Source organism: Salvelinus sp. IW2-2015, unplaced genomic scaffold (assembly GCF_002910315.2).
Source record: "Salvelinus sp. IW2-2015 unplaced genomic scaffold, ASM291031v2 Un_scaffold5168, whole genome shotgun sequence".
Taxonomy (NCBI): Eukaryota; Metazoa; Chordata; class Actinopteri; order Salmoniformes; family Salmonidae; genus Salvelinus; species Salvelinus sp. IW2-2015.
The window spans coordinates 5285-20992 of NW_019946434.1; the positions used below are offsets into that span (position 1 = coordinate 5285).

The following is a 15708-nucleotide window of genomic DNA, read 5'->3' on the forward strand; positions in this document are numbered from 1 at the left end:
AATTTAGAATGCAAATTCGCTAACAAATTACAGGGCGAAAATTAAAGTGTGAACATTATCAACCTTTGTCATTCAAATCATGTACTATCCAAATCGCTGTAAACTCGCTGAAATATGCACAAGTGTGCCTATCCCAACTAACTCCCCTTGGTAGGTCTAGGGCCAGCGGCATTCCGTACTTGCAAAAAGCCAGCAGAATGGGGACTCCAAGGGCCGCCATTCGAACATGCTAATACGACCAGCAGCTCGCCTGACTTGAACCACTACCAGCCGATTTACGAGAAAGCTAATGTTAAGAAGTGAAAACAGGTGTCTCTCTCTTCAGAATACCGATGCTTAGCCCAACAAAGCTTCGGCTGGAGTGGAAAATAACCGTCCGGTGAGTGCACTCTGGAGTGCCTCCAAAAGCTGGCATCCCGAATGCCAGGCGTCACAACACTGCGACACAAAATTCTGCGACTTGTCACTAAAACAGAGGCATTAAAAAACCCACAACCCCGAATTTAGCAGCCTTGTGTGAGATGTAGCAAGACCAACAGATCCTGCATTTGAATGTATCTAAAAAGCTTTGTGCCCGGGGCGTTGTTCAAGCTTAGAAAGGGACCAACAAGCCCATCGCGTGAAACCTATTTAAAAAAGGTTAAATCCCTCCAGCAAAACCTAACAACGCCCTCTAGAAATTTAATACACCACACAGCGCAGATCAGCGTGAACATAATTAGGTAGATGTTTCGAGATACAATTAGTTCACAGAGTGCATTAAACGAGTCGGATATTGAGAGCGTAATAAGTGGGTGTCTAAGGCCAAGAAGTGTGTCTTTTACTACCAGAAGTTGGTGCGAGGCTTGAAAATCTCGTCTGAAAGCTTGGTAATTCCTGAGTTGCTCTGCTTATATAGCAAAAGAAATACATGCAGAAAAGAAACTGTCCACCTTAACAGAGTGTGTGCGACTGACCTTTAAGGAGAAGAAGGCGAGCTGATTAGCAGCTCTTGGTAAGCCGAAAGAAACTGAGTAGTGGTCCTTCTATTAGTAATCAACCTTCCCAGATGAACGTTAGCCTAAGCCACGCTCGCTCCGAAATTGCGGATGGTGAACCTAATCCCTCATTAAAGGGTGCTCACAGCGAAAACCAGAGTAAAGCTGCAAAAAAGGAGCCCGTTTCCACTGAACTAGAGTGCAATATAAACCAACAGGGAGGCTAGAATATTAGATGAACTTTAGATTTCAGAGAAAGTAGTTATTTTCTGTTCAGTCTTCCTGCGATAGCAATAATGCCGAAAACATTGCGCTGAAATTGGCTCTAGAAACCTATCACAATGCGTAGAAGTTAGGAAGACGCGCCACGGGTAGTGCTGAGCACAAAAAAAAGTGGTTCGACGAACAGAGCGTGCATTAAATCTGAAGACCCTCTCGCAGCTATAAGTATGTGAGGAGAGCTGCAGCCAAGTGTTGTCCTTATGATTACTAATTTTTCCATAAGTCTTGAAGACTCGCTGATAAGTTGGATAATATAATACAACTACCTCTCTAGTTAAGACGTGAGGACGTAGGCTGCATGAAGAGAACCCCAAGATAACTACTTCAAATGGGGCTAAACGACCGACCAAGATAGCAATTAAAAACCCCCAGAAAACGGATTTAGAGCTTGGTATTAAGATGAAAAGTGGCTTGTTTTTTTTCACTATTCAAGGATAACTGCATTGGTAAGAATCCATCGTACTGAAATCTCCCCGAGTTCACATAATACCTTAAAGCTTGTACTATGTCCTTTGGCAAGAACTAATGGGGAATACATAATAAACCCCAAGGAAGAGTGCTCTGCCTTTGGGGCCAAAAAGAAACTATGGGGATACATTTACTAGACACACAAAGAGAAAATGCAGCATCGCTCAACCAGAGTGTGCAACTCCTAAGACAAACCGAATAATATGGGATGCCTAATGATATATAAAAGAAAAGTGTTTTTTCAACCCCAAGTTTACAATGCATGAAGCAGAACTCGTGCTGCAATCTTTGTCTACGAACCTATACTGGTGCTGAGTCCTATAGCAAAACCACATACGTAGCCACTACAACAAATTTCCTTAGCTCAAAGAACCTAATGGGATCCATAATAAAACCCCAGGAAGAGTAATGCTGCAGCTGGCAGGAACTAATGGATCGCATAATAAACCCCAGCGAAGAGTAGCTGCTGCCTGGCAGAACTAAATGGGGATCCATAATAAACCCCAGGAAGAGTAGCTGCTGCCTTGGCAGGAACTAATGGGGATCCATAATAAACCCCAGGAAGAGTAGCTGCTGCATTGGAGGAAACTAATGGGGATTCATAATAAATACAAATGAAAAGAGACCTATTACATTATTAAATACAGATTATAAACTTTACCATATGCTAATAGAGTTATTAAAATGGGCCTGAACCATCTTATTAACGAAACCCAAACTGGTTTAATGAAAGGTCGCCACATCAGCTGTGACATTAGGTTCGTTTTAGACTTGATTAATTACACTGATTCAATTGAATCTAAGGCTATTAATTCATTCCTCCACTTTTGTAAAGCATTTGATACAATACAACACAAGATCCTAATACAATTGTTGTAGTGTACGCCAGGGTTGCCCTATTTCAGCTTTCAACCCTGAATAAAAAAGGTTTTTCAATATTTGGAAAATAAATACAGATATCTCATATCTCATATAAAGATATCTCAGTTAACAGACGATACAGCTCTTTTTCTAAAAGACAAGGATCAAGTTGCTATTGGACTTAATATGATCAAATCATGGTCTTCTGTTTCTGGTCTGGAACTCAAATAAATTAGAAATATTGTCCATATGTAACTCAAATTACCAATCTATTGAGAATATTCCAGTGAACGACAATGACATATTTAGGGGTGCACATGGTGAAAAACCATATTGTCCGTCAACATCTCAATTTCGCTCCGAGATGAAAGTAATCAAAAAACCATCTGTACTAACTGGCTCCAGTGTGACCTCTCTATTATTGGACGGGTTTAACTGTCTGTCACGTTCTGTCTGCCATGCTCTATCCTTATCTGTAGCCGATCAAACCAGCAAGGAAATCAACAACACTTTCCTAGACTTTACATGGAAGAATATACAACACAAACTTAAGAAGTCTGTAATATCAAACCAAAGAGCTGATGGTGGGACAGAAGTACTAAATTTCATTGATATCAACAATACCTTTAAAGTAAACTGGATAGAAAGATGTATAACTCTGAATTAATATGGTACTTCATTCCCTGTCATATTTAGGAAATTGTGTGGTCTTCCCCATCAAACTGTCCCATCAAACTGTCCCATCAAACTGTCCCATCAAACTGTCCCATCAAACTGTCCCAATTTCAAGAACAAGCCCTTTTAGCCTAGAAACTATGTCATGTCCATAACTTCTCCCCCACACAAAACACTTCTGTGGAACAACAAAGATATGGTTGTTAAAAACAAGTCTTTGTTCTTCACTAAGTGGTTTGAAATAAATATTATATTTGTGCTTGATTTATTTGATAAAGAAGAAAATCTACTCTTTTAGAGAAAGTTCTTAGAAACATAACTTCCCAATACATTATAAAGAATGTGATACTATATCCAAAACAATACCTTCAGGACTTACTAAATTAATGACGTTTGAGAACATGTCAAGATAGGTGCAGGATTTGTTAGAAGGTTGCCCCCTGTTGGATAAGATATGTAATAACACATTCATAAAATAACTTTTTAACTCCAACAAGATCCCCCCTAGAGGGAAATTCCTCTGCATATATTACTGAAATTGAATGGAATAAAGCTTGGTTGCTCATTCACAAATTTTGTATATCAAATAAAGTAAAAGAAATTCACTTTAAAATCTTGCACAAAATATACTTTAATAATCAAATAAAAAGGTTACGACTGAAACATTGTGCTGGCTCGTTTTGCATGTCCCGGTGCCACGGGTGAGTGGAGTTAATACATTTTAGACCATTCCATTGGTCCTTAAGATTAATCGCCACTCACCCGGGGTACCGGCACATGCAAAACGAACTCGCCTATTGTAGTATTCTAAAACACTGGTTCATCAAAACACATTTATCAGATGGCGGTAGACTGATAAACTAGTTAGCTAGTATGGACTCAATATTGACAAATATTAGATGTATAAACTGTATATTATGGCTAAAGTTGATAATCTTCTCTTACCACATGGTTAATTTAGAAATTTGACCAAAACGTAGCAAAGAAATCATGAAATAACTTTCTCCAGGCGAACTGAAATAACCCGTGCTAAGCAAAACGTGCCGTGATTGGACATTTCAATTGGAATAAAATTCTACGCCAATCAGAAGGGCTCACCATGCAATGTGACAGCAGCTGTTCGACCAATGAGGTTCCCCTCCACAAAATTCGWATTTTTTGTCTGCACGAGCCGGTTTATCCGTGGTAAGACGTTTCAAATCTGTCGTTTTAGTTACCAACTTTTAACCGAATTTGTGATATTTGGTCAAAGATATATTGAGGTAAAAAGTAAAGTTGCAAACTAGCATACCATACAAGAAAATAGCTGGATATAGGTGACGTTTGTTTTCAGCCAAGTAAGTTAGAAGCTAGCTAACGAACTTGTTTTGCTAACCTATATAACGTTAGGTATGTGTTCATGACATTAACGTTAGCTACTCAACTTATTTATTTCATTTTTTACGTTGTTAGGTTGCTAAACTAGCAAACGTTAGCTAGCTGGGTAGCAACAAACCCTAGATAACGTTAGCCAGCTCGCTAGCTAGCTCTGCATACACAGTATCGTTAGTGAGGCAAGRAAGGCAGTGACAGAGTGTGTTGTGAGCATCATCAACGTGCCCTTTCAATAGATCTACGGTGCCTAATTATACATCTTATCTCACTACACCTTTCTGTGTCACACTGCCTGCAGAGACTCGGTAGTTCGGTAACTAAGATGATGGATGCTCTGTCTGTGGTGACCCAGCTCCGGGACCTGGCGTCGGAGCCCCAGAACCGGGAGGCAATAGTCCAGGACCAGGGCTGTCTCCCCGGCCTGGTTCTCTTCCTGGACCACCAGGACCCGCAAGTGCTGTTCGCAACCCTGCAGGTCTGTTTAACCTGCTACTGGCCCCAGCTATGAGAATCAATCAAGCAAGAACAGAACAGACAAAAACAGAGATCCCATAAATCACGATATGACTAATAGGTTACAGCTGCAGAATGAGCAGTATTTTTTTACGTTATAGTATAGCTAGTTGGAAACTAGAATTTTTCCACAAGAAGAAACAAACAAAAAACACAACCMAACACAAGGCAGTTCCTTCTAATATAATTGTCTCACGCTTGCCATCCTTCCAAATCTTGTCTCGTTGAGCAAAGGAAGCCTGGATGACTGAGGCTAAATCTAACCAGACAACCAACAATACACATTCAAAAACAATGCAAACATGACAGTGACACTCAACATCCACCTGGAACTTGTGAACAGGATGTAGTAGTGGCTCTTAATGATTTGTAATCTCTCCTGTCAGACTATGCGCTACCTGGCAGAGTGGCCCCTGAACATCACCACTATGAAGAATGAACTGGGTATGATGGTCAGCCTGGTGACCCTGATGGAGAGGTCAGTCCACTCTCTCAGGTCCCTGTTTAACTGTGTGTGTGTGTGTGTGTGTGTGTGTGTGTGTGTGTGTAAAAAACTGTCTACCTGTGGCTTCGGCATCACAATTGTGAATTGCAACAATGTGCATCAAACAACTGGGCAAATTAATGTTTTCAATTAATCATACTCCTCTTGGTCCTGTCTCTTTTTGTACTAACTCTCTGGCACTGACTCTACACACATCCACTGGACTGTACACACTCACACATACTTACACTGACAACACACGCACACACACACACATAACATGTGCGCACCACATACGCTGCTGCTATTCTCTTATCTATCCTGTTGCCTAGTAACTTTACTCCTACCTATATGTACATAGCTACCTCAATTACCTCGTACCCCTGCACATCAGCTCGGTACTGGTACTACCTGTATATAGCCATGTTATTATCTGGTACTCCCTGTCTATAACCAAGTTTTTGCCTGGTACTTCCTGTATATAGCCATGTTATTACCTGGTACTTCCTGTATATAACCTGGTACTTCCTGTATATAACCATGTTATTACCTGGTACTTCCTGTATATAGCCATGTTATTACCTGGTACTTCCTGTATATAACCATGTTATTACCTGGTACTTCCTGTATATAGCCATGATATTTTTACTCGTTATTGTTATTCAGGAAGTGTATTTATTCCTTATCGTTATTAAAATTTAACATTTCTGCATTGTTGGAAAAGGACCTGTAAGTAAGCAAAATACAATTTGATAAGTATTTGATTTGTAGGAGTGGGTCATCTGACATCCTGGTCCTGTCTCTTGTAGGAGTGGTTTGTGTGATGACATCAATGTCCTGTCGCGGGAGGTGTATGGAATCCTGAGTGCCCCAGCCCCCCCCAGCCCAGAGAGAGAGAGGAGAAGAAACAAACCCCAGTTCTTCCTCAACGCCTCCAAAGGGAAGAACAAGTCTGTCACTCTGCACATCCAAGGCCTGGACAGCACTGTGAGTGTATWTACAGTACCAGTCAAAAGTTTGGACGCACCTACTCATTCAAMGGTTTTTCTTTATTTTCACTATTTTCTACATTGTAMAATAATAGTGAAGACATCAAAACTATGAAATAACACAATATGGAATCATGTAGTAACCAAAACAAGTGTTAAATAAATCTAAATATGTTTTTGATTCTTCAAAGTAGTCACCTTTGCCTTGATGACAGTCTCACTCTATATATACTACAGTGAAGTTGGAAGTTTACATGCACTTAGGTTGGAGTCATTAAATTGTTTTTCAACCACTCACAAATTTCTTGTTAACAAACTATAGTTTTGGCAGGTCGGTTAGGACATTTACTTTGTGCATAAGGCTAATTGACATAATTTGAGTCAATTGGAGGTGTACCTGTGGATGTATTCAAGGCCTACTTTCAAACTCAGTGCCTCTTTGCTTGACATCATGGAAAAATGAAAAAGAAATCAGCCAAGACCTCAGAAAATAATTGTAGACCTCCACAAGTCTGGTTCATCCTTGGGAGCAACGCCTGAAGGTACCACGTTCACATCTGTTCAAACAATAGTACACAAGTATTAAACACCATGGACCAGGCAGCCATCATACCTATCAGGAAGGATACGTGTTCTGTCTCCTAGAAATAATGTACTTTGGTGCGAAAAGTGCAAATCAATCTCAGAACAACAGCAAAGGACCTTGTGAAGATGCTGTGGTGGAAACAGGCACAAAGTATCTATATCCACAGTAAAACGAGTCCTATATTCGACATAACCTGAAAGGCCGCTCAGCAAGGAAGAAGCCACTGCTCCAAAACCACCATGAAAAAGCAGACTACAGTTTGCAACAGCACATGGGGACAAAGATCGTACTTTTTGGAGAAATGTCGTCTGGTCTGATGAAACAAAAATCGAACTGTTTGGTTATAATGACCATCGTTTTGTTTGGAGGATAAAGGAGAGGCTTGCAAGCCGAAGAACACCATCCCAACCGTAAAGCACGGGGGTGGCAGCATCATGTTGTGGGGTGCTTTGCTGCAGGAGGGACTGGTGCACTTCACAAAATAGATGGCGTCATGAGGAAGGACAATTATGTGGATATATTGAAGCAACATCTGAAGACATCAGTCAGGAAGTTAAAGCTTGGTCGCAAATGGGTCTTCCAAACGGACAATGACCCCAAGCATACTTCCAAAGTTGTGGCAAAATTGCTTAAGGACAACAAAGTCAAGGTATTGGAGTGGCCATCACAAAGCCCTGACCTCAAACCAATATAAACATTTTGGGCAGAACTGAAAAAGCTTGTGCGAGCAACCTGACTCATTACACCAGCTCTGTCAGGAGGAATGGGCCAAATTCACCCAACTTATTGTGGGAAGCTTGTGGAAGGCTACCCGAAACGTTTGAGCCAAGTTAAACAATTTAAAGGCAATGCTACCAAATACTAATTGAGTGTTATGTAAACTTCTGACCCACTGGAATAATGATGAAAGAAATAAAAGCTGAAATAAATCATTCTCTCTACTATTATTCTGACATTTCACATTCTTAAAATAAATGGTGATCCTAACTGACCTAAGAAGGAATACTTTACTCTGAGTAAATGTCAGGAATTGTGAAAAACTGAGTTTTAAATGTATTTGGCTAAGGTGTATGTAAACTTTCGACTTCAACTGTATATATATACACACAGCTCACTACATACATATCCTCAGAAGTCAGGCTTAAGTCAGGAAAGCCTGGGGGAAGGCATAAATATGCTAAAAGGAGTCTAGTGGTGGAGTCTAAATAGAAACGAGTGAAGCGTTGCTACTTAACAAACCAATCAAATGTTTTGGGTGAGTGGAGCTTCAAACAGGTGGTGTTTCTGTAAACATTTCAGTTTTGTGTCGTTCCATGTCATTTGTCCATGTCATTCCATGCCACCATCTCAGATTTTCTTTAAAACCATTTCTGTAGTTAGAACAGATCAATTAGCATTCCTGCAACACTATTATTTGTTTTAAATTATATTTTAAATTTGACAGAGGAATAAGCAGGGCAGACAAAACGTGAGAAATCAGGCTTATTGATTGCACCCAAATGGTCCATTTTAATTCATAGATATTTCTTAATATCAGTAATAGTACTAACATCGTTTGATCACAACTTGTTTCTAACAATGAGTAAGACCCAGAGGAATAGAACGAATGTCCAAAGCACAACCCACACCCACGGACCCCCCCCCCCACCCACGCCAATACCCACCACCACGGACCCACCACCCCCCACCACCACCCCACGCCAATCACACCAACACCGGACCCACCCCTCCCACCATCCCACACGCAATCCCACCCCACGGACCCCCACCTCCCACCCCCACCACAATCCCACGCCCCCCCTAACCCACCCCACGCCAATCCCACACACGGCCCCCCCTCCCACTCCACGCCAATCCCACACCACGGACCCCCCTACCACACCACGCCAATCCCACCCAACGGACCCCCCCACTACCCACCCACAGCCAATCCCCACACCACGGCCCCCTACCCACTCCCACGCCAATCCCACACCACGGACCCCCCCACCCCAATCCCACCCACGGACCCACCCCACCCCAGCTTGATGCCATCAGTCATTACTTTGTCGTCAAAGAAGAGCGATCTTTGAGGCCATCTTTACTCTGTTTTGTAGAAAGAATCCCCTCTCGGAGGGCTTACTGGAAACGGGGATCATCAACAGTCTTCCAGTTGTGCCTAGCTCAATATGAAACACACACCCAACACTAATGTCCAAGCATCTTGAGATTTATTAACCTATGAGGGAATTTCCTTTGACATCGACGTGGTATTTTCCATCAATTTAAAAAATCATTATTTTGCAGTGGATTTTTTTTTTTCTTCTCCAGACAATTTGTCTGGCACTTTATTCATTGGATTTTTATTTCGTTTATCGGCTAAAATCCGGGCGTTTTACCGGCTTAGGGAAACCCTGCTGTATTACTAACTAACTGTGTGTTGTCCAGGCCCAGCGAAGTGTGTGTGAGGAGCTCTACTGAAGGTGAAAGGTGTTCAGCTTCACCTTCCAGATGGCTTCCAAGAGATTGTCCGTTCGCTCATCCGCTCTGACCTGCCCTGAAGTAACTCCGTCTGTCTCTCCAGTCTCTCTCCATCTGTCTCTCTCGCTCTCCGTCTCTCTCCATCTGTCCTCTCGCTCTCCGTCTCTCTCCATCTGTCTCTCTCCATCTGTAGCTCCATCTGTCTCTCTCCATCTGTCTCTCTTCCATCTGTCTCTCTCCATCCGTCTCTCTCCATCCGTCTCTCTCCATCCGTCTCTCTCCATCCGTCTCTCTCCATCCGTCTCTCTCCATCCGTTCTCTTCCATCCGTCTCTCTCATCCGTCTCTCTCCATCCGTCTCTCTCCATCCGTCTTCTCCATCCGTCTCTCTCCATCCGTCTCTTCCATCTGTCTCTCTCCATATCTCTCTCACCTCTCTCTCTCTCTCCACCTCTCTCCATCTCTCTCCACCTCTCTCCATATGTCTCACTCTCTCCATCTGTCTCTCTCGCTCTCCGTCTGTCTCTCCGTCTGTCTCTCCGTCTGTCTCTCCATCTGTCTCTCCATCGGTCTCTCTCGTCTCTCCATCGGTCTCTCCATCGTCTGCTCCATCGGTCTCTCTCGCTCTCCATCGGTCTTCATCGTCTCTTCTCGCTCTCCATCTGTCTCTCCGTCTGTCTCTCCACCTCTTCTCCATCTGTCTCTCTCCATCTGTCTCTCGATCTGTCTCTCTCCATCTGTCTTCCATTGTCTCTCTATCTGTCTCCATCTGTCTCTCCCTCCATCTGTCTTCCATCGGTCTCTCCACGGTCTCTCCCGCTCTCCGTCTGTCTCTCCGTCTGTCCTCCGTCTGTCTCTCCATCTGTCTCTCCATCGGTCTCTTCGTCTCCATCGTCTCTCATCGGTCTCTTCCCATCGGTTCTCTCGCTCTGCCATCGGTTCTTCCATCGGTCTCTCTCGCTCTCCATCTGTCTCTCCGTCTGTCTCTCCACCTCTCTCCATCTGTCTCTCTCCATCTGTTCTTCTCCATCTGTCTCTCTCATCTGTCTCTCCATTGTCTCTCTATCTGTTCTCCAATCTGTCTCTCCCGCTCCATCTGTCTCTCCTCTCGTCTCTCCATCGTCTCCCGCTCTCACTTGTCTCTCATCTGTCTCTCTATCTGTCTCTCCCTGTCTCTCTATCTGTCTCTCTCTTCTCTCCCGTCCATCTGTCTCTCCATCTGTCTCTCCATCCTGTCTCTTCCATCGGTCTCTCCATCTGTTCTCTCCATCTGTCTCTCCATCTGTCTCTCCGTCTGTCTCTCTAGCTCTCCCACTGTCTCTCTTACACACACACACACACACACACACACACACCTGCCTACAGAGCTAGACACACAGATTAGCCCATTGGTTAAGTGTTTAATTAATAGTGTCCATCTCTCCCTGATGAGTCTGGCGTCGGCCATCGCTTGCTACAAGGTGCTGTCAGCCCAACAGGTGGTGAGGAATGAAGTTGGGGAGGAGGTGAGACACTTGGCTCAGGAAAGAATGAAAGAACAATGGACTATCTTTCATGTTAATTTATGTGTCCCTCTTCTCCCGTCCCCTTCTCTCCTCCTCCGTTCCCCCTCCCTCCCTTCTCTCCTTCCTCCCATCCCATTTCTCCTCTCCTTCTCTCCTCTCCTCCTCCCCCCTCCCTCCCCTTCTCTCCTCCCTCCCCTCCCTCCCGCTTCCTCTCCTCCCTCCCCCCTCCTCCCCTCTTCTCCCTCCTCCCCTCCTTCCTCCCCCCCTTCTCCTCTCTCTCCCTTCTCTCCTCTCCCTCCTCCCCTTCTCTCCCCCTTCTCTCCTCCCTTCTCATCTCTCCTCCCCCTTCTCTCCTCCTCCCTCCCTTCTCTCCTCCCCCCAGGTCCTCCTCCCCCTCAGTGTGTGTGGTGGTAATGTGAGGGAGGAGAACGTATCAATACCAGACTACCTCCCAGAAGACGAGAGTCCCGAGAGCGAGACGGACCGCGCCGTGTCCCGTACCGCAGCCAAGGACAACACCTCTGGCAGCTGGCTCAGCTCAGCAGCCACTTTCCTCACCAGATCCTTCTACTGGTGAAACTGGGGCCGTCAGGAGCCGGCTGTTCTCACAGGGGACACCTGAACTGAGAACACAGCAGAACTGCACCCGTATGGCTGCATCCCCATTCTACAACACATCTCCTGAAGTGTACACTATGGCTGCATCCCAATTCATCTCCTGAAGTGTACACTATTGTGCATCCCCATTCTACAACACATCTCCTGAAGTGTACACTATGCCTGCATCCCAATTCATCTCCTGAAGTGTACACTATCGCTGCATCCCAATTCATCTCCTGAAGTGTACACTATGGCTGCATCCCAATTCATCTCCTGAAGTGTACACTATGGCTGCATCCCAATTCATCTCCTGAAGTGTACACTATGGCTGCATCCCAATTAATCTCCTGAAGTGTACACTATGGCTGCATCCCCATTCTCAACACATCTGAAGTGTACACTCCCCGTCATGGATTTAAAAGCATTGGATTGGTGTAAGCATTGGCTGTAGGTGTGTACTAGGGGACAGAGAGAGAAACAGGATGTGACCAGAGGTGTAAAAWGTAAAGATACCTTRATAGAAAATGACTCAAGTAAAAGTCAGACAGTAAAATACTACTGGAGTAAAAGTCTAAAAGTATTTGGTTTTAAATATACTTAAGTTCCAAAAGTATGAATTATTTCAATTTCCTTAAATCAAGCAAATCAGACGGCATCATTTGCTGTTTACATGTTTTATTGGCGGATAAACAGGGTCAAACTCCAACACTCAGACATCATTTACAAACAAAGCATTTGTGTTTAGTGAGTCCTCCAGATCAGAGGCAGTAGGGATGACCAGGGATGTTCTCTGTTTAGTGAGTCCACCAGATCAGAGGCAGTAGGGATGACCAGGGATGTTCTCTGTTTAGTGAGTCCTCCAGATCAGAGGCCGTAGGGATGACCAGGGATGTTCTCTGTTTAGTGAGTCCTCCAGATCAGAGGCAGTAGGGATGACCAGGGATGATCTCTGTTTAGTGTGTGATTTGGACCATTTTTCTGTCCTGCTAAAGATTCAAAATGTAACGAGTACTTTTGGGTGTCAGGGAAAATGTATGGAGTAAAAAGTACATTATTTTCTTTAGGAATGTACAGTTGAAGTTGGAAGTTTGCATACATACACCTTAGCCATATACATTTAAAAACTCTGTTTTTCACAATTCCTGACATTTAATCCTAGTAAAAGATTCCCTGTCTTAGGTCAGTTAGGATCACCACTTTATTTTAAGAATGTGAAATGTCAGAATAATAGTAGAGAGAATGATTTATTTCAGCTTTTATTTCTTTCATCACATTCCCAGTGGGTCAGAAGTTTACATACACTCAATTAGTATTTGGTAGCATTGCCTTTAAATTGTTTAACTTGGCTCAAACGTTTCGGGTAGCCTTCCACAAGCTTCCCACAATAAGTTGGGTGAATTTTGGCCCATTCCTCCTGACAGAGCTGGGTTAACTGAGTCGGGTTTGTAGGCCTCCTTGCTCGCACACACTTTTTTCAGTTCTGCCCACAAATGTTCTATAGGATTGAGGTCAGGGCTTTGTGACGGCCACTCCAATACCTTGACAATGTTGTCCTTAAGCCATTTTGRCACAACTTTGGAAGTATGCTTGGGGTCATTGTCCATTTGGAAGACCCATTTGTGACCAAGCTTTAACTTCCTGACTGATGTCTTGAGATGTTGCTTCATATCCACAATTTTCTACCTCATGATGCCATCTATTTTGTGAAGTGCACCAGTCCCTCCTGCAGCAAAGCACCCCCACAACATGATGCTGCCACCCCTGGGCTTCACGGTTGGGATGGTGTTCTTCGGCTTGCAAGCCTCCCCCTTTTTCCTCCAAACATAACGATGGTCATTATGGCCAAACAGTCTATTTTTGCTTTCATCAGACCAGAGGAATTTGTCCAAAAAGTACAATCTTGTCCCCATGTGCAGTTGCAAACCGTAGTCTGGCTTTTTTATGGCGGTTTTGAAGCAGTGGCTTCTTCCTTGCTGAGTGGCCTTTCAGGTTATGTCGATATAGGACTCGTTTTACTGTGGATACAGATACTTTTGTACCTGTTTCCTCCAGCATCGTCACAAGGTCCTTTGCTGTTCTGGGATGGATTTGCACTTTTCGCACCAAGGTACGTTAATCTCTAGGAGACAGAACACGTCTCCTTCCTGAGCGGTATGATGGCTGCCTGGTCCCATGGTGTTTACTTAGTCAACTTAGTGTATGTAAACTTCTGACCCACTGGAATTGTGATACAGTGAATTAATAAGTGAAATAATCTGTCTTTTTTTTTGGAAAATGTACTTGTTTCATGCACAAAGATGTCCTAACAGACTTGCCAAAACTATAGTTTATTAACAAGAAATTTGTGGAGTGGTTGAAAAACGAGTTTTAATGACTCCAACCTAAGTGTATGTAAACTTCCGACTTCAACTGTAGTTAAGTAAAAGTTGACAAAAATATGAATAGTAAGGTACAGATACCCCAAAAAATGACTTAAGTAAAAAGAAAACTTTAAAATACTGCTTAAGTACTTTACACCACTGCCCCTGACTAGGGTGACCACATTTAAAATACCCAAATGAGGGATAATGGGATGATTTTGCGGGACATTGTAATCTACATTTAATACATTTTTGGGCAGAGGCATCCTGCTTTTTTTGGTAAATTTGTTGTGTTTGAATTTGTGGGTAAAATGCAGGACATGATTGGTTGTGGGACAAAGGGCCAAAATGTGGGACTATCCTGCCCAATCCGGGACATGTGGTCACCCTACAAACAAATCATGTCTTATGAAGGGTGCAATAGGCTACTGCTGTTGCTAGAGAAAGGTCTTATCTGCTGATTTATTTTGCAGCCCTGCTCACGGCTTTCAGCTAATACATTGGGATGAATGTACATATTATCCAACACTTCAATCTCCTCTATTTATCCATGTTCACTGTGTTTGCTGTCTGTCTCTACGCCTGTTGGAATATTTGATTATTGTTTATGTTCTGAGGGGTTTACCACAAAGCAGGATCGGTGAGTTAGCTTGCCTAAAATAGTAAATATTCTGAAATAACTTTTGTTTATTATTTGGAAAGATAAGCTTGAAATGGAAATTGTCTTACTCAACAACCAAAAAACAAATATCTAAGTTTTAGGCTTGTTAATGACAAAAGCTGAAGAACAATACGCACATGCAGTGCTAAATACGTTCCAAATGATGTCTCATTTATCTATGTCGCAGTGAAATGATGCTTGTAAAACAGTCACCACTAACACCTACACCACAGGGGTCTACTACAAAGCAGGGTCAATGAGTTAGCCAGCTTGCTTGCCAAAATATTCTGAAATTACTTTTTAATAAAGATACATTTGAAATGGGCATGATACCCTGATGAAGGCAGTGTTTAGCTACTAAAACGTAATAAATTGTTGCGTCTTAGTGCAGCCAAACCAATAACATGATCGTTATGATCATTATCCAGGTTTTACCAGTAGGTGGCACTATATTTACATATACTGTAGTCTATCCACGGTGTAGCGTGAAGTTGTCCCTAGACGCTGATCTGGGGTCAGTTTAGCATTTCCCCTCACTAATGGTTAAGGTTAGGATTTGGGGAAGCTGATCCTAGATCTGTTTTTAATGCGAGTTGTATCAATACTTCTCTGAATCATCTCTAGGTTAACGTTTCACATGAAGTGAACCCGCTATAAGTGTTACACAGTATTACACCTATAGGGCCCCACTGCATTTCACTTCATCTGAGCTGCGGACACTCTGAATTTGTGCCTTGTTAAATACTGTCGTTGGTAAAAGCCAAGGAATGCATACACATCGTCCAGAAACCCTCATTTATCAGTATAATTAGCCTATTCTTTGGGGAACGACGATCAAAGATGTGATTTAAAACATAGAAGTGTGTGTTGTCCCCCACCTGTCCGCCAGGGGACCGGTTTCCCCGTACCATTCC

General features: G+C 43.1%; 1 protein-coding gene across 1 annotated transcript; it reads left to right on the forward strand.

Moving 5' to 3' along the window:
• The first annotated feature begins 4375 nt into the window (after window positions 1–4375).
• Window positions 4376–14661, forward strand: armc1l (armadillo repeat containing 1, like). The gene is given in 7 exon segments (XM_070441919.1): window positions 4376–4448; window positions 4936–5112; window positions 5537–5628; window positions 6444–6621; window positions 9637–9720; window positions 11066–11173; window positions 11556–14661. Coding segments are annotated over 6 exon segments (810 nt in total). The 5' UTR covers window positions 4376–4448; window positions 4936–4959; the 3' UTR covers window positions 11751–14661.
• Window positions 14662–15708: the final 1047 nt, after the last annotated feature.